Source organism: Elgaria multicarinata, chromosome 22 (assembly GCF_023053635.1).
Source record: "Elgaria multicarinata webbii isolate HBS135686 ecotype San Diego chromosome 22, rElgMul1.1.pri, whole genome shotgun sequence".
NCBI lineage: Eukaryota > Metazoa > Chordata > Lepidosauria > Squamata > Anguidae > Elgaria > Elgaria multicarinata.
Genome location: NC_086192.1, coordinates 8,992,097 through 9,011,309, shown reverse-complemented (window position 1 = coordinate 9,011,309; position 19,213 = coordinate 8,992,097). Strand labels below are relative to the sequence as shown.

Genomic DNA, 19,213 nt, shown 5'->3' with positions numbered 1-19,213 from the left:
TGGACTCCGTCTGCCATCATCCCCTGGCCACACTGACTGGGACAGGTGAGCGTTGGAGGCCATTATCACCTGGGAGGCCACACATTCTCCACCCTGGCTTAAAATGAACCGACGTGCTTTAAATGGACTGTTCGTAGTCTGTGCCCCGAAGACTCACGCGGGAGACAGGACATCGAACAGGGGGGCGGATTTTTTGGTGTTGTTTTCAAAGCTGCAGGTGAACTCATGAGCTGGCAGGTGGCAGACGCCCAACTCACAGAAAGAGCCCCTTCCCCTTGATCTTGCAACGGTTGCAGCCCAAGGTCGTCAGTGAGGATGTCCCAAGTCCTTCCCTTTGGACGGAGGGGCAGGAGCAGCCAGGTGGACGAGGAGATGGCAAAAATGCCGGTCAAACAGAAGCAGCCCTTCTATCCCTCGGCAGAGAATTCTAGGCCACGGCAGCTTATTAACATGAACCGCAAGACGTGCACTAAGCGCCAAGTCAGCGTGTGCCTCCATGGACTGGCTAGAAGCGTCCCTTGCCAATTTCGCCCACGGGGAAACGGGCAAGCTCCTTTTCCTTCCTGATGACAAACGGACCGACACCTCCCCATCCGAGCCCTAGGCGCAAGCGTGGTCCAGTCCATCAGCTGTGCTGCCCCGTCGCTTTCTGTACAGGTGTGACCCAGCAGCTCGCTTGGAACCGATGTTGGAACGTGGACAAAAACGGCAAGGAACACTTCATCTGAACGTTGCCAACAGGACCTCTTGCAACAGCTCCGTCCGGGGCTGTTTACAAAGAACAGCAGAGCTGAGCATCTTTGTTTGTTTTCTTGCCTGAGAAATGTCACAGACGTACCGACTTGGTCATCTCAGGTCAGCAAGGAGACAGAAAAGCGCCGTCTGCAGTCTTCCCCTCATGCAACTGGGTTATGCTAGGTCAGCTCCCGGGGCTGCAGCAGAAAGCAAACGATGGAAGGACGATGCATGGGCAGCTCCCACCTCTATCAACTGTCATCTAGCAGCAGACATCCCATCAGGCTGCAGCAGAGGAGAAGAGCCATGCCATTAGCTCCGATGAGAGACCAGCTTCCTCCGGTTTCCGCTCATTATTAGAACTTTATAGCTTTAAGAATTGGAGCTCATGTTTAACTGTTTCCCTCTCCCCATCTCATCCCTTTTTCCTCTTGTGTCATCTTTTAGATTGTGGGCCTATGGGGAGGGAGTGTCTTGCTTGTTTTCGATCTTACGTATGCCTCCCTGCGATCCTTTACAGAGGAAGAGCCAAGCTCTTCAGAAGCTTACCCAGAGCACCTCAGTGAGAAGATCAAAAATGACCGGCAAGCTTTTCTGAAGAGCCACCTTCACAGAGGTCCACCATGGACGATCTTCTCTGGCAACCACAGGGCTGCACTCTTACCTTTATGCCATGTGGCCCAACAGGCCCAGCCAGTGAACCATATGAACTGAGCATGCTCCCTGTGATATGCCCCGCAATCTAGCTTCCATGGCATCCGTTCGCTCGGCAGACAAGTCAATCTGCAAAGTCTTCCTTAAAGGGAGACAGGCTTGACAGCCACTTCCCTCAGTCTTGATCCAAGGATGTTTGCTTCCCCAATTAGTCGGTGATCCGTATTTCGCGGTTCTGCAAGCACAGGATATTGAGGTCTGAGTCAGGAGCAAGCTGGCAGGGGTCAGCCTCAGAGAACAAGGCAAACCTACATGGACCAGAGGTTCTGAAACGCATCTAAGACTTTTTGCAGTTGCCCAGAACTCGTAGCAAAGCGAGCCAAAACTAGGCATGCTTTCAGGTGCTTGGCAGAGGAATATGTTTAGCCTGGAGAAGAGGAGATTGAGGGGAGACCTGATAGCACTCTTCAAATACTTAAAAGGTTGTCACACAGAGGAAGGCCAGGATCTCTTCTCGATCCTCCCAGAGTGCAGGACACGGAATAACGGGCTCAAGTTAAAGGAAGCCAGATTCCGGTTGGACATCAGGAAAAACTTCCTGACTGTTAGAGCAGTGCGACGGTGGAATCAGCTACCTAGGGAGGTTGTGGGCTCTCCCACACTAGAGGCCTTCAAGAGGCAGCTGGACAGACATCTGTCAGGGATGCTTTAGGGTGGATTCCTGCATTGAGCAGGGGGTTGGACTCGATGGCCTTGGAGGCCCCTTCCAACTCTGCTATTCTATGATTCTATGATTCTATGTGAGGATGTTATATACTGAATCAGACCATTGGTCCTATTTACACCAGTTCTGTCTCCAATAGAGCTCTGGCTATTGGGCGGTATAGAAATGCAATAAATAAATAAATAAATAAATAAATAAACACACACACACACAGAGCACCTCCCCAGCACCTCCAGGGTCAGGTGGAGCCTTTCCCCACCACCTGCTACCTTCTGACAATGCTAGAAATTTAGCCTAAGCCCTCATGTGCAAAGGCGAAACCGACATGTTAACAGAGACAGACAAACCGAGATCAGCCTAATCCCGAAGTGCCGTTGCGCAAACGGCGCTTGGGCCAAAAGGCTTCTTCGAGTTCTTAGAAGGCTCACTGAAAATGCCAAGTAAAGCCAAGCAAAGGCAGTCACCAAACAATTAGGAACCAGCGAAACGATTAGAAACCATCAAGGACCTCGACGCAAATCCCAGCATCCTGAGAAACTTGGATGGCATGTTGTTGTGTAAAAACAACAACATGTTTCTAGTTCTCATGATGGTTGCAAGAAAGACTTGAAAGCATGCGGACGACACATTGGGCAATACTCTCAGAAGCCAGGAGGATCACCAGATAAAGTGTTCCTGCGGCCAGATATTGCCTAGCTCTTCTCCACTGAATTAGAAGAAGCAGAATGATGACAACAAAGCACGTAATGGAATTCGATTGCAGAATTCGGCTTCCCTTGATACAGAAGGAAAGCCGCACAGAATACCTGGGCCCAACTATGTTTTTTACATTCCCGCTTTGCCCGTGAGCCAAACTCTACACCCTCCTTCGGTTCTCCCACTGGATGCGAGTTAATGGATGCGAATTAATGAGAGAGAGACGCCTGACAGACAGACAACCGCAACGCAGCGTTTGTGGTCCAAGAATTACGTGCAGTCCTTTCGACCAAAAAGGCTGCTTGTGGGATTATAAACATCCTGACAAGCATATAATCACCAGTGTAAACAGCCTTGTGTGTCGTAAACATATTCTAAAGGACAATGTTTTAACAGTCTTCTTCTCTCTCCTTCTCTCTTCCCCCCTCCACCTTCCCAGGGCTGTTAAAACACAATAGGCACCATGCACAAGGCACGCCTTATCTGCGAGCCCCACGGCAGCGGAATGCGAGGAGCACATAAGCCAATTTCATTTCTCATAGGTAGGCCTGCGTGTGATTTCACGAAATTGCAGGAAAAGCACAAAACACGGCACTGGGCATAGAATGAACTCTCTCTCTCTCTCTCTTTCTAAAGGAAGGAGAAAATAACATGTTCCTAGCCCTTAAGCTCCTCCAAACCCTTTTTTTATTTTTAAAGGAAAACAAGTTTCTAGCCCTTATGGCTGCAAGGATGTACTTGAGGGAGTGTTTGCTGGAGTCTCAGAAAGTCCGGAGGCATCGCAGATCAAGCGGCCAGAAGGTGGGGCCTGAGCTTAAGATGTGTTTTAGCCAGAAGTTCATACATCTGATAAAATGGGCTCTTTGGCCCATGAAAGGTTACGCCACAATCAACCTGGCTGGTATTTTAAAGCGTCACAGGGCACTTGGCTGTTTTCCTTGCAACGCTCTAACGCAGCTACCCGACTGGAAGCGGTCGCCTTACCCAGAAGATCCGATGCTTTTGCACACTGCAAGGAGAGGTCTCTTCTCTGCAAAGTTATCACTCTTCTGAGGACCTGAATAGATCAGAACACACACAAATGAGTTCGTTCTTCTTTTAACATGCGAAAGAAAGCGCTGTCGACATTGAGAAATAAGGCCAAGTTCAACACCAATTGAAAGTGGCTTTCAAGCTTTCTTAAAAGACCTGCACCGTAAGGCGCAAAAGCAGATTTCGTTTTTGCACTGCGTTGAAAAATTCATTTGAAAAGTGGGATATAAATAATTAAAACGGACAACCGAACAAAATACCGCATAACGTGGCTCTTGCCGGACTAGACTGTAGCCCCTTCGGATGGCACATGGGGGGGGGGGGTTGGATGCTTCTGCACATCAAAACCTTCCCATGAGAAACTCGCATGTCGTGGTCCAGTTTTCTTCTCGGCTCGCTAGTTTTGCGGCGTGGGACGTTCACGAGGCCTGGGTACGTATCAAGGTCCACCACAATTGGACCACAAAATATTCAAGGCTGGGGGCAAGAAGGAAGGCAGCCTCAACCCTGCCTGAGACTTAAGATCCGCTGGAGGGACCCTCCTTGTCTGTCCACCATTAGCAACAATTCAATTGGTAGGCACACGGCATAAGGTCTTCTTAGCAGTGGCTCCTTATTTGTGGAACTCTCTCCCACAAGACATACGGCTCATGTACACCAAGCTGGATATTCCACTATGAAAGCAGTATATAAAAGGCAGAAGCCACACCAAGAAGGATATAGAAGTATGAAAGAGGTATATGGTATGTGTCAATGGGCCCCAACAGTTGTCAGTGCACTTCAATACCGCTATAAAGCAGCTGTGTGGATCCTGCCTTTTATATACCACTTTTCATACCACTTTCATAGTGGGATATCCTGCTTGGTGTAGATGAACTGATAGTCAGCCCCTGCCCTGTTAATCTTCAAGTGAGCCCTTAAGATTTTGTTGATTTTGTTTTACTTTAAGTCACTTTTGGCTAAGGAGGATTTTTAGTCTCTCATGTGGAACTCTTACCTTCCTGCTTGGCGTGAATGTGTAATTGAAAAGGTATTGTAAGAATTTAAATTTTGATGGTTATTATTGTTGCTGCTGCTTTTTCATTTGGCTTCGCATTTTAATTTTTGCTCGGCTTTGTAAGCTACTTGGGGGAGGGGAGGAGAGGGGGGGGACAGCATTTCAAAAAGCAGCCAGGAAAAATGAGAACTAATTAAACTGCGGAGATGTATTTTATTATTTATTGTTGCTCCCTGCCTTGATCAAAATGGAGAGGCGGGCAAGAATTATTATTATTGTTGTTGTTGTTGTTGTTGTTGTTATTATTATGCAACAACAGAACACTTAAAGAAACTGAGTCAACCACGTTGAAGAATGTTCTGTTCCTACCCAAGACCTGAGCGTCTCAGAAAATAGAAGTGAACTTTAAAAAAAAAATATGGAAGCACTTGTTAACAGTTGCTTTGGCCTTCCATTAGAATCCAGGTTATTTGATCAACAGAAAGTATTCCCATCAAAGCTTAATTCACAGTTTAACTGTGGGCTTCTAAAATGCATTAATCTGAAATAATCTGAACAGAAAAAACCATTAACACACACAGACAGATTTTTCTCTCAACAGTCCTCAAGAAGATTAAAGAGCATGGGTACAATTTGTGCACTTAAAAGGTTTACCAATCATCTATGGAACTCCTCCTCCTAATTATGTCTTGGTTTATTCAACATTGAATGACTCACAGAGACAGTTTCAGCATCAACGCCGCTTTCTACAAGTCACATTTGCATTATATGAACCGACCTGCTGATAAACATTTGAAACTCTTTTTTTAAAAAAAAAAAAAACCCTGGGCAAACAAAAATGGTCGCTCCCAACAGACCTGATCAAGCTTTATTTAAAATGCAAGCATAAAAGAGCATTGCATCAAATATTCTACATACCAGAAAGGGTCTTTTAAAAAAAATAAACAAACAGGGTCTTGAAGAAATCTAACACAGGCTGCAACGGATTTCTAATTAGACCACCTCTAAGAGTGAACTCCATGCCCCATGCCAACAGAAATGGAGCCAAAAATGGGGTTGCTGAAAAACAAGAGGGAGGGATCCGGCAGGCAAGCTCCAAAATTTGCAGAATACAAAAAATCTAAGAGAAAAAAAGAGAGAACCCAAGTGTGTGTGTGTGTGACACAACCCAAAACAGTCCAATGGAGTCTGAGCAAGCTGAGTAGATGCCAAAAGCCAGAGAAGGTGTAGGGTCAACTGGAAAAGAAAAATGAAAAATGATGAGAGGGTTGAGGGGAGAAAAAAAAAAGAGGGGGGGAGAGAGAGAGAGAGAGAGAGAGAGAGAGAGAGAGAGATTCATCAATCCCAGAGGAACCCTGATCAGGAGAACCTTTGTCAAATGATGAGGATTATTATCATTATTTCTTAGGTGCCTTTCTCAAAAAGAAAAAGAAAAAAAAGCAACATACAACAAAATTAAAACAAAAGATTTAAAAGCGCTAAAACAGCTACCCACTAAAGTATCGCCACTCCATAAAACAACTAAACGTCAGTGACAACCATAGACAATTCCACCGGTGCATTGAAGAGCCCGTATTGCCATCAACCACCTGGGAATAGAAGAAAGTCTTAACCTGGTGGCAGGAAGATGACAATGTTGGCTTCAGGCGGGCCTCACGGGGGAGAGAGTTCGGCAATCGAGGGAGCCACCACCAAAAGGGCCCTCTCCCTTGTTGTCAGCTTCGCTCAGAAGAGGGCCTCAGATGTCGATCGTAGTGTATGGGTTGGGTTCATACCAGAAGAGGTGCTTCATCAGAATATACTACATTTTGATGCAAAACATTTTATTTATTAGCAACCCTGTGCCGCCGAACTAAACATTATGGCTTAGTGTGTCGTGTGAACCATTCCTAGCCATGGTGGCTACATAACCACAGTTTAAACACACTCAACGACCATTTGCTGAAAAAGGGAAGAGAGAAAGAGAGGGGGGTGGCAGAGAGTGAGGGGGAAGAGGGTTGCAGAGAGTGAGCATTTGAGATAGATAGAGAGAAAAGGGTTTGGGAAGAGAGAAAGAGAGGGGGTGGCAGAGAGTGAGAGGGAAAAGGGGTGGCAGAGAGAGAGAGTACGTTTCAGGTAAAGAGAGAAAAAGGGGGTCGGAAAGAGAAAGAGAGGGGGTGGCAGAGAGTGAGGGGGAAGAGGGTTGCAGAGAGTGAGCATTTGAGATAGAGAGAGAGAAAAGGGTTTGGGAAGAGAGAAAGAGAGGGGGTGGCAGAGAGTGAGAGGGAAAAGGGGTGGCAGAGAGAGAGAGTACGTTTCAGGTAAAGAGAGAAAAAGGGGGTCGGAAAGAGAAAGAGAGGGGGTGGCAGAGAGTGAGGGGGAAAGGGGTGGCAGAGAGAGAGAGTACGTTTCAGGTAAAGAGAGAAAAAGGGGGTCGGAAAGAGAAAGAGAGGGGGTGGCAGAGAGTGAGGGGGAAGAGGGTTGCAGAGAGTGAGCATTTGAGATAGAGAGAGAGAAAAGGGTTTGGGAAGAGAGAAAGAGAGGGGGTGGCAGAGAGTGAGAGGGAAAAGGGGTGGCAGAGAGAGAGAGTACGTTTCAGGTAAAGAGAGAAAAAGGGGGTCGGAAAGAGAAAGAGAGGGGGTGGCAGAGAGTGAGGGGGAAAGGGGTGGCAGAGAGAGAGTATGTTTCAGGTAAAGAGAGAAAAAGGGGGTCGGAAAGAGAAAGAGAGGGGGTGGCAGAGAGTGAGAGGGAAAAGGGGTGGCAGAGAGAGAGTGTGTTTCAGGTAAAGAGAGAAAAAGGGGGTCAGAAAGAGAAAGAGGGGGTGGCAGAGAGTGAGGGAGGAAAGGGGTGGCAGAGAGAGAGAGAGTTTCAGGTAAAGAGAGAAAAAGGGGGTGGGAAAGAGAAAGAGAGGGGGTGGCAGAGAGTGAGAGGGGAAGGGGGTTGCAGAGAGTGAACATTTGAGATAGAGAGAGAGAAAAGGGTTTGAGAGAGGGGGAAAGGGGGTGGCAGAGAGAGGGGGTGACAGAGTGAGCGGGGAAAGGGGTTTGCAAAGGGGCGGCAAAGAGAGAGAAAGAATGTAAGGGATAGAAAATGGTAGTCTCACCCACTTTGAGCCACCATCAGCATGCATCCCCCAACAAATTTTCCCCAAGCAATGTGGCCCTCAACAGAATGCTGCCCACCCCCGATGCAAAGGCTCTCCACGCACAACAAGCCTTTAAACTGCTCAGATATGGTTCGAGGACATATACTCCTTAACGGAGCTGTAACCAGGGGGTGCAACTTTGAATATTTAGACGGGAAAGCCATCAGCAACCAAGCACTAAACCGCGTTAGGACAGAAACGACAACATTTCATTTGGCAGTGGGGACCGAACACTCACTTTTAAAACCAAATGCATGACGCAATTGGCTGCGACAAAAGATTTTCACAAATGCAGACTTTTTAAAAAATTGCTACTCTAGAAAAATCCATGAGGATAAGCGACTTTGCCCAACGTGGGATCCAGTGATGAGCTTCTTTGCCTGTAGAAGGGCAAACAGCAACCACATGCGTTGGACTCTTTGAATACTTCACAGGGGAGGCATCTCCGCCCGTCCCACAAACAGTCCGGGCGGGAGATGGAAAGGATTTAATCCTTCCGAGTTATAGTGGATTACAGGTCTATTTTATTTCTAATATCTAAAATCGTGTTTGCTTCACATGTGCGATTCGCTGCCGTGACACACCTGCTCAGTGCTGCGCGTTTAACAGGACGCCAAACGGCAATTTATAGGGAATTTCTTTCTTAAGCCTGCAGCCCGCCAAACCCATCAAATCAAAAGGTATGGAAATCCCGTTGCAAAGGCCTCCTCCGGCCTCCCTAAACTCCCTTTTATTCCAAATCCTTTTAATTCTGTCATAACACTATTGCATTTAACTCTCCCTCCCACCCCAAAAGCTGAAAATCCTGATAAACCGCACAATTAAAGTAATGAAAACTGTCTCCGCTGCCAACGAGGCGCCACCTACTCCACAATTCCGCTTAGTGGAATCGTTGGTTTTTTATTTTAAAAGATTTTTTTTTTAAAAGGTCTGTCATCGTTCGGCCCCTCTGAAATGAACACAAAACATAATGAAGGTTTCCATTAAGCAGCAGGAATTTCACAAGCTGTGTCAGAGCGAGCCATTCTCAATTAAGAAGTGGGGGGGGGGGGAGAGAGAGAGACAAAAAACGCTAACGCTTCGCCAAGAATAGCTAAAGGCATTTTCTCACAGTTGGCTCGGGCTACGTCTCCAACAACTAGAGACGTCTCCAACAACTCTACCGCTTTGACCGATGGGTGGACGATACGGCTTCTAAGTGCTCCCCACATTTAAACGAACAAAATGGGGCCTTAAGGGGAAAGGGGAGCTGGACTAGAAGCTCGCTCTCTCCCGCTGATGAGCTAGCTTTCTGCTTGCAGGGGTGTGCTGCTGCTGTTCTTTAACGTAAGGCAGCATTCAAGAAATGTAGGGTTCCTGGCACGGCACAGACCCGTGATCCCAGAAGTCTCATTTTCACAGCGGTTTGAGGGAGGGACAAATAGGAGGGCTCCGGACGCAGCTGCGAGAAACCATCCCTCGTCTCTGACTTGTCCATAAGATTAGAGAAGACCCTGTTTGTGCATGCCAAGGTGACCTTTGGGGGGCCCTGAAAAGTAATGGCTGGCTAAGGCAAGAGAAGACTTATGGGCCCCTGAATAGAGCTCTCAATTTCTGCACCGGCTACAGCATCGTTGAAAGAGCTTTTCATTGAAGTGGGAAGGGGGAGTACTACGTTTTGTTTGTATTTTTTCATTAAGGCTTCAAGGAAAACAGAAGCGGGGATTCCCTCTTCCAGAGAAGACATTAGTGGCCACTACAAACACCAGTTGGCTAGAAAGCCAAGCCAACATTTGTGGACCCGGACACACACCCCCTCCTGCGATTGTATCACTTCAAGATTCTATCACTTGGTTCTGTAAGCTGCAGAAAAACAGCAGCTCTGCACTTATCTAGAAGCTGGGAAAACCTTGGCACTGAGGCTGTGCGAAAAACAACATAACGTCCCAGATAAAACAGCGGACGTGGGTTCAGATCCTCACTCGGGTATCACTGCGGAGACCTCACATTCAAGATTACTAGCCAGCAAAAACGGCAGATGAACTGTAGTACCGCATCAGGTGGCGGGTGAAGCTGGCATGACTGGAAGCTCCCCCATATCAAAAACACACAAAACACCTATATGCAGTACCTACATCAGCCTTCCTCAACCTGGGGCGCTCCAGATGTGTTGGACTGCATCTCCCAGAATGCCCCAGCCAGCTGGCTGGGGCATTCTGGGAGTTGTAGTCCAACACATCTGGAGCGCCCCAGGTTGAGGAAGGCTGACCTACATGCTTCTTACACTGACTCTCTGCCAAACCTTCCTCACAGAGCTGTTGTACGGGGGGGGGGGGGGGAATGGGAGAGGAGGACCATGTATGCCATCCTGGGCTCCTTGGAGAAGAAGACAGGATTTAAACGTAACAAGCAATTAAACAAATTCCCATCATCCCTCAGCATGGTCTAGGCTGGCAAGGGCTAAAGGGAGTTGTAGGCCAAAGCATCTGGAGTTCCATCCGTGGTCTAGCACGAGGTACTAGTTCTCCTCCATTCGGCCCTGGTTAGGCTTCATCTTGAGTCCTGCGTCCAGTTCTGGGCACCACACTTCAAGAAGGACGCAGACAAGCTGGAGGGGGTTCAGAGGAGGGCAATGAGGATGATCAGGGGTCTGGAAACAAAGCCCCATGAGAGACGGAAACAACTGGGCCTGTTTAGCCTGGAGAAGAGAAGATTGAGGGGAGACATGAGAGCACTCTTCAACTACTTGAAAGGTTGTCCCGCAGAGGAGGGCCAGGATCTCTTCTCAATCATGGAATAATGGGCTCAACTTACAAGAAGCCAGATTCCAGCTGGACATCAGGAAAAACTTCCTGTTAGAGCAGTACAACAATGGAACCAGTGACCTAGGGAGGTCGTGGGCTCTCCCATACTAGAGGCCTTCAAGATGCAGCTGGACAGGCATGCTTTAAGATAGATTTCTGAACTGAGCTGGGGGTTGGACTCAATGGCCTTACAGGCCCCTCCAACTGTACTATTCTATGATTCAGTGTAGTTAATAGTGGGAGAGAGGAAATGAACTGTCTGAGCAGGTGGAAGTCACCTATCCTATGTCCCTGTCCTTTTTTAAGAAGGGCCGTAGGTTAGCTTGAGCACCACTTTTAATGGAAAGATGAGATATAAACTTAATAAATAATCAGTCAGTAAGAGTTCAGGGGGCTGGCTCCCTCCAGGATGTTCCAGGCCTTATCCCTAAGTTTTCAGCTTTCTTTCTCTCTCTCTCTCTTTCAATAAAACATAAACATCTGCAGACATAAGGAAAAGAATACAAGTAAGATTCATTCTAACAGATCTCCAAGAAGTGAACTTGCTCCCAGCTTTGAAATGCTCCAGCCAGTTCAGTGGAAAGCCTCTGGGATCCTCTGGGATTAGCCTGGAGAAGAGAAGATTGAGGGGAGACGTGACAGCACTCTTCAAATACTTCAAAGGTTGTCACACAGAGGAGGGCCAGGATCTCTTCTCGATCCTCCCAGAGTGCAGGACACGGAATAACGGGCTCAAGTTAAAGGAAGCCAGATTCCAGCTGGACATCAGGAAAAACTTCCAGACTGTTAGAGCAGTGTGACAATGGAATCAGTTACCTAGGGAGGTGGTGGGCTCTCCCACACTAGAGGCCTTCAAGAGGCAGCTGGACAACCATCTGTCAGGGATGCTTTAGGGTGGATTCCTGCATTGAGCAGGGGGTTGGACTCGATGGCCTTGTAGGCCCCTTCCAGCTCTGCTATTCTATGATTCTATGATTCTATAAGAATACAGGAAGTTGCCTTGGTCCATCTAGCCCAGTACTGTTGACACTGACTGGCAGCAGCTCTCCAGCATTTCAGGATATTTTTCTAGCCTTCCCTGGAGATGCTGGGGATCAAAACCTGGGACCTCCGCCACGCAAAGTCTGTGCTCTACCACTAAGCTATGGCCTGTGCTTAGGAGAATGAATGACAAGCACTACATTCTTATTTTCAGAATATCATGGCTCTGAGTATTTAATACATTTAATATTTAATACGTTTAATGTTCTATTCCAGCTGTTTTGCATCAATCCTCCACTTCTTTTAGACTCCTCACAACAAAATGCAGATCTGCATCTAAGACCTGGATCTAAGCCGCTACTTTTCACAGCAGTGAAGCGCTGCCTTTTGTTCGTCCCGAATCGACTGCTAAACAAAAATTGCATTGGTGACCTCAAATTCTAGCGCTATGTAAGGAAGAAGCAAAACCAAGCAAAAAAAGAAAAGAAAAATCCATTTTGCTTTTATAAGGAGTAATTTATCTTCCTTATATTCTGAGACAATCACTTCAGCTCCAGTCCATATGTTGTTATGTTAGTAAAAAGTTTCCAAGGTCAACCTTAAAAGCAGGTGAAGTGAAATGCATACCCTTCTCATGTGGCTACTACATTTGAGCAACGAAAACTATATGTTCAACAATAAATAAAAGTTCAACCCAAGCAGGGGCCAACCCAGTCAAGAAAGGGTTTTTAAAGATGGATTTCATTAGAACTTTTGCCCATATTTTAATATGTAGCTCTTAAAGGGTTTCAGCATATGAGAATTATGTTCTATAATTTCTTTTTAAGGTCTAACGCAGGCTGGCTTTCATTGTACCACCGACAAAGCAGAAACACGTCACTTAAATAGTAGCATTTAAGAAGCAAGACCCACCTTGCCTTCATGTTAGGCTGCTTAGAAACTGCAACCGCTGGGTCACCTACTAAGTTAAGTTTGTGCAGTACGTCTGCTAAAGAATTACTTTTGTATTAAGAGACTGGAAAACCACGTAGCCACCCAAGACGACTGACCACATACAAGCATTTTAACATCTGCCTTCCTTTACGGAGCAACCTAAATAATTATTATTACTTTATTTAACACAGAGAAACGCGCTAAGTCAGCCTCTGAGGTTGCCTTTGAAAACGGAAAGGAACAGCAGAGTCACAGATGGGAGCGACACGACATTCTGTGTAACTTGAAACTCAACCCAAGGCCACGCAAGACGTTTCACGTCACGCCGTTATTTTGAACTGGAATTGCTGCTACAAGGCCATTTGTCTTCCCCGTTTTTCTACGGTCTCAGGGGCAAGTCAATTTGCTGGGCAGAGTACTTTGCAATACGACCCAATGGATGGCACTTTCACAAGGCTGAAAGTGCCATCCATTGGGGCCGGGATCTCTTCTCGATCCTCCCAGAGTGCAGGACACGGAATAACGGGCTCAAGATAAAGGAAGCCAGATTCCGGCTGGACATCAGGGAAAACTTCCTGACTGTTAGAGCAGTGCGACGGTGGAATCAGTTCCCTAGGGAGGTGGTGGGCTCTCCCACACTAGAGGAAGCTGGACAGCCATCTGTCAGGGATGCTTTAGGGTGGATTCCTGCACTGAGCAGGGGGTTGGACTCGATGGCCTTGTAGGCCCCTTCCAACTCTGCTATCCTATGATTCTAAGGCAAAAATTGCATTGAGCCAAGTTATCGATATTTAAGGGCTGTCCCCGCAACTGAAAATAATTCAGTCAATTGGGTTTTCTGAGTTCCAGGGTGCTTCTAGACTAGGCTTTTATCTTGCAATCGTCCAGCCTCATTCATGGAATGTCACTTTGTTGGTGTGTGAGACAGATAACATCCTGTTCAACTTACAGCCCTCTTGTGCTTTCCCACTGATGCTTGTTCCTTTCCACACAAAACATCTGTTAATGGAATTGCTGCACCCTGCCTTCCAAGTGCCGGTGCTAGCAGCCACCAATCCGGAAACACCCTTAGTCTAGCAATAAGTTCATTGATTAGATCTGTGTACATTTGAAAGCGAGGGACAACACTTCTCAGAAGCCTACACATGGTTCTGTGGCAGACATACAAGTCTGAAAGCCACCGGACCTCAAGTGTTTTCAAATCCAGGGGAAAGGGCCAGCTCCAGGTTTTTGACGGCCTTTTTAGATAGCCCCTGGGTAAGACCCCCCCCTCCTTCAGTGAATCTCCCTTTGCGCCAGCAGTGTCAAGTGTTGCTCCTCTTCCCCGTAATTGCTAGCACTGGTTTCCATACAGACAGAGAGGCAGCAGTGAGCAACACCTCTGTTACCTAGGCCAGAGCGAGAGCCAGGCAAACAAGCAGGTTGCAAGGGGAAGTAGGAGGAGCAACTTCACGGAGCTCCTGTCACTCGGCCTCTGTTGGGGTCTAGGTTCTCAGCAGATGCCCAACCATAAGAACATCCCTTCCTGGATCAGACCAAGGGTTCATCTGGTCCAGCACTCTGTTCCCACGGTGGCCAAATAGCAATAGCACCCAACTGCCCATGCTCCCTAGTAACTGGTGTATATAGGCTTACTGCTACTGACACTGGAGGTAGCACATAGCCATCAGGGCTAGTAGCCATGGACAGCCTTCTCCTCCTCCAGGAATTTATCCATCCCCTTTTTCAAGCCATCCAAACGGGTGGCCATCACTCCATCTTGTGGTAGGGAGTTCCAGGGTTTCGCTATGCACTGCGTGAAGAAGTCCTTCCTGAACCTCTCACCCATCAGCTTCGTGGGATGACACCGTTGGGTCCTAGTATTATGAGAGAGGGGGGAATATCTCCCTATCCACACTCTCCACACCCTGCGTAAGTCTGTACTCCTCTGGTGCATCCATAGATGCCAGCCCTGGCTGGGAACGTTGGAACGCTGCCTTATACCGTCTGACTGAGCCCAGTGTTGCCAACTGGCAGAAGCTCTTCAGGATTTCTTTCCTGGATTTATCTGGGGTCTGGACGTGGGGAAGCACACACAGGGCCGCAGGTTGCTATAGAAAAGCCTTCCCTAACTGAGTGCTGGACTAAAACTCCCATCATTCCCCCACGCTGTCTGAGAATGATGGGAGTTGTCCTCCAAGCCATCTGGAAGGCACCCGGCTGGGGGAAGGCTGCTCTACAGAGCTTTCTCAAATCAGATTACAAGCGAGGTATCTTTCCCAAAGCCGAGGCGCAAAAAATAATTCTGCCGAACAGAGCTGGCTTTATGCTCCCGAGAACCTGATGCAGCAAAGGACCCGACATCAAAACGTTTATGGTGCTTTAGCAACATAGCCAACAAACTATTAAGCTAGGATGTCGAAACAGCCACCGAGTTAAAAAAAACAACCAACGGAGCTTTTCCCTTTCACACCTGGGAACGAGCCGCTTATCTCGGGCTAGAATCTCTTTCAGGGAACCCGCCAAATCGCCTATCCAGCGGCTGCTCCCAGATCCAAGCGTCTTTTCTTTCTTTTTTACGCACACAAAAAAGCTTCCCAGTAAAAGGGTGTTTCAGCATCACTGATAGCTATCAGCTCCTTCTGTACAAAAAACCCTTTTATTCCAACTCCCAATCCCGGTTCACGCGCTGGCTATCCAAGGCCTCCCGTTACAAGCTTGACTTTCATCCGATTCCAGATACTGTTCAATAAGGCATCAGGTCCGATTCCAGATACTGTTCAATAAGGCATCAGGTTGCTTTTCATCAAAGATTTTACTTTCCACCACTCTATGTAAAGAGGAACGAAAATATTTCTTTTTTAAAAAAATAATAATAATAATGCTGATGATGATTTACACAGCAATCCTATGGCTGCCTAATTGTAATTAAGCCCCATCGAGTTCAATGGGAATTACTCCCAGGCAAGCATGCATAGGATTGCAATCTTAATTCACTTTAACATAAACTAATTTGAATGGTTCTCTCATACAGCAACAGCTGAATATCAAACTGTTTCGGGGGGGAAACAAATACCACAACACTATGTGGCAACTAATTTATTAGCTTTGTGCTGATGCCATAAGGGCTAGAAACTTGATTTTGTATCACATCAAATTCTGCATCCAATAGCAAATGATCAAAAGGAAAGCACAGCCTTTTCAGAATGAAGAAAAATAAAATGTATTATTTATTTATTTATTTATTGCATTTTCATACCGCCCAATAGCCGAAGCTCTCTGGGCGGATCACAAAAATTAAAACCACAATAAAACAACCAACAGGTTAAAAGCACAAATACAAAATACAGTATAAAAAGCACAACTAGGATAAAAACCACACAGCAAAATTGATATAAGATTAAAATTCAGAGTTAAAACAGTGAAATTTAAATTTAAGTTAAAATTAAGTGTTAAAATACTGAGAGAATAAAAAGGTCTTCAGCTGGCGACGAAAGCAGTACAGTGTAGGCGCCAGGCGGACCTCTCTGGGGAGCTCATTCCACAACCAGGGTGCCACAGCGGAGAAAGCCCTCCTCCTAGTAGCCACATGCCTCACTTCCTTTGGCAGGGGCTCACGGAGAAAGGCCCCTGTAGATGATCTTAAGGTCCGGGCAGGCACACATGGGAGGAGGCGTTCTTTCAAATAACCTGGCCCCAAACCGTTTAGGGCTTTAAATGTCAATACCAGCACTTTGAATCGGGCCCAGACCTGGACTGGCAGCCAATGAAGTTGTAAAAGGACTGGCGTGGAGGCATGCCCGCTGAGACCCCTAGGCACAGCCCCTGCCAGAGTAATACAGCTTCCCACTCTCCCATAGCCTCTCAAGAGAGGGTTCTGCCCACTCCATTCCCCTGAGGGGGCCTGCCCCAGAGCAGTGGGGAGAGGGAAGCTGTATAACTCTGTCCCTTGGCTTCCAACTAGACGGACTGCAAAGTTAAGTGCTGGTTAGAGCAGTCTGCCCCGAGTGGCTGAAGATGTTACTGTGGGCTTCAACCACATGGGCACATTTAAACGAATTAAAATTAATGCATTTTAAAAACAAAATAATCCTGAGATGCACACACCCCAGGTCCCCATAGTATGCACCCTCAGTTTCAGAAGTCTAGGTTTCACAGTCTTGGTGCTGACAGACAGACAGACACAGATCCACTTTTATTCTTATGAATGGAAAAGGTGCTTGATTAAACCAACCTGGCTGCCTTCTTCCCAACTTATTCAACCTTAGATTGCAGGAACCTTTGAAGACAGGCACAACAGCTCTCACCGTTAGGGATGGAAGAACTACATTTTGGGGCTCACCAAAACAATCCAAGATGCAGTTTCAGCCCCTTTTCACCTCCCTCCCATTTTATTTTTTATTTTTTGGCACGATCAAACAGGAAAAGTGCACATTGCCAACGGAAAAATGCTCAAGCCTGTGCACATTTTCCAAAAGTGCGTGCTTCCCCCCCCCCCCCCGCTGATGAAAGTGTAAAAACGCACATTTTTGGAAAATGCCTGTTTTTCTCAAACGTGAGCCCAATTAACATGAATTATGTGATATTTTCAGATGATCCGTAAACCTAAAAGGACATCTTATATATTTGGTGTAATTGAACAAAAAGCAACTAGGGTGGTCATGAGAAAAGTGGGGGGGATGGAGGCGAAGAGATTAATAAACAGGATTCCGTACTTACTGATCTGTGGGGATGGTAGGACTCGGGCGATTCGGACAGGGCCATGCCGGATGGAGTAGAGTTCCTGAGCCTCACCACTGATCTGTGCGACAAAACGAAGAAACACCACACCTTAGCAAATACTTTTGCCTTCCCTCGCTGGTCTAAAATGTAGTGATGGCCACCAATTTGGATGGCTTTAAAAGCAGGTTGGATAAATTCCTGGAGGCGAACGTTGTCAATGGCTACTAGCCCTAATGGTTGTGTGCTATCTCCAGTATCTGAGGCAGTGAGCCTGTGTGCACCAGTTGCTGGGGAACATGGGCGGGAGGGTGCTGTTGCACCATGTCCTGCTTTGTTGGTCCCTGGCCGATGGCTGGTTGGCCACTGTGTGAACAGAGTGCTGGACTAGATGGACCCTTGGTCTGATCCAGCAGGGCTGCTCTTACGTTCTTAAAGGAACTTCAATCACTTTTTATAATGTCTCGCCCAATAAATAGATCTGAAGCTCTCAAAAGCTTGCACATTTTTGGTTGGCCTACTAAAGGTATGACACTCGTGTGGATTATTATTATTATTATTATTTTATATAGCACCATCAGTGTACATGGTGCTGTACAGAGTAAAACAATAAAATAGCAACACCCTGCCGCATAGGCTTACATTCTAATAAAATCATAATAAAACAATAAGGAGGGGAAGAGAATGCACCAAACAGGCACAGGGTAGAGTAAAACTAACAGTATAAAAGTCAGATCAAAATCAAGTTTTAAAAGCTTTAGGAAAAAGAAAAGTTTTTAGCTGAGCTTTAAAAGCTGCGGTTGAACTTGTAGTTCTCAAATGTTCTGGAACAGCGTTTCAGGCGTAAGGGGCAGCGGAAGAAAATGGACGAAGCCGAGCAAGGGAAGGAGAGACCCTTGGGCAGGCGAGAAACATGGCATCAGAGGAGCGAAGAGCACGAGCGGGGCGATAGTGTGAGATGAGAGAGGAGAGATAGGAAGGAACTAGACAGTGAAAAGCTTTGTAGGTCAACAGGAGAAGTTTGTATTGTAGCCTTCATGAAATATATAAATAAATATATGCAGATTATCCCCTAATGTCTTCCTGAGAAAATGCTTTTCATCCTAGGGACATGGAAATTGGTGCAAAATGTGAGAACTCTATTCAGTGGTTCGCCAGCATTTGTAAGCACTTCCAGTGCTCTCCTTCCCCCTCCCCTGGATCCTTTGGCATAGAATCATAGAATAGTAGAGTTGGAAGGGGCCTAAAAGGCCATCGAGACCAACCCCCTGCTCAATGCAGGAATCCACCCTGCGCCATGAGGCACCAGGCATGAAGGTGACATGCTACCACTAGGATCAGGAGCAGCGTGCCTCTTAATACCAGTGGCTAGGGCCCAATGGCCCATGAGTCCTGTTTGTGGCCTTCCCAGGAAGCATCTGGTTGGCCACTGTGGCTAACAAGATACTGGACTGGGTAGACGTTTGGTCTTCTTAGGTTCTTATGGAAGAACTGGGAGTCTTGTCCCATTTGCGTAGAAGCTTGGAGAAGTTCAGGAAACGCAGGCGTCTCTCGCAAGGCTCAGAAGAGGTTTCTCCAGTGTCTTTCCTTCTCCAAACCATAGGGGAAAAGAGCACCTCCAGAAAGGAAATCTGTGTGTTGGAAGATCCTTGTTGCCAAAGGCGCGGCCTGCCTCTAATAAGCGGGTCTGTGAACCCCTGTTCTAAATGATTGGAATAATCCTAGAAGAAATCTAGTCATGGTGAGTGAAGAAATACTTTCTAGACTTCCTGTAAAAACGACTCATCGCAACGCATTTTCAGAACTGTTTGGGAATGGATCCGATACGGCATGTCAAACTTCTGGGAAAACAGCAA

General features: G+C 46.9%; 1 protein-coding gene across 5 annotated transcripts in view; it reads right to left on the bottom strand.

Moving 5' to 3' along the window:
* The window catches only part of BCAS3 (BCAS3 microtubule associated cell migration factor), a 538,487-nt gene that overhangs the window by 497,306 nt on the left and 21,968 nt on the right, over window positions 1-19,213 (bottom strand). For all 5 annotated transcript variants that reach the window (XM_063146608.1, XM_063146612.1, XM_063146611.1 and 2 more), the window contains 2 exons: window positions 17,358-17,439; window positions 3,794-3,866 (listed from right to left, as the gene is read on the bottom strand). In XM_063146608.1, coding sequence (XP_063002678.1) covers window positions 3,794-3,866; window positions 17,358-17,439 — 155 coding nt within the window. The remainder of the gene's footprint in view (window positions 1-3,793; window positions 3,867-17,357; window positions 17,440-19,213) is intronic.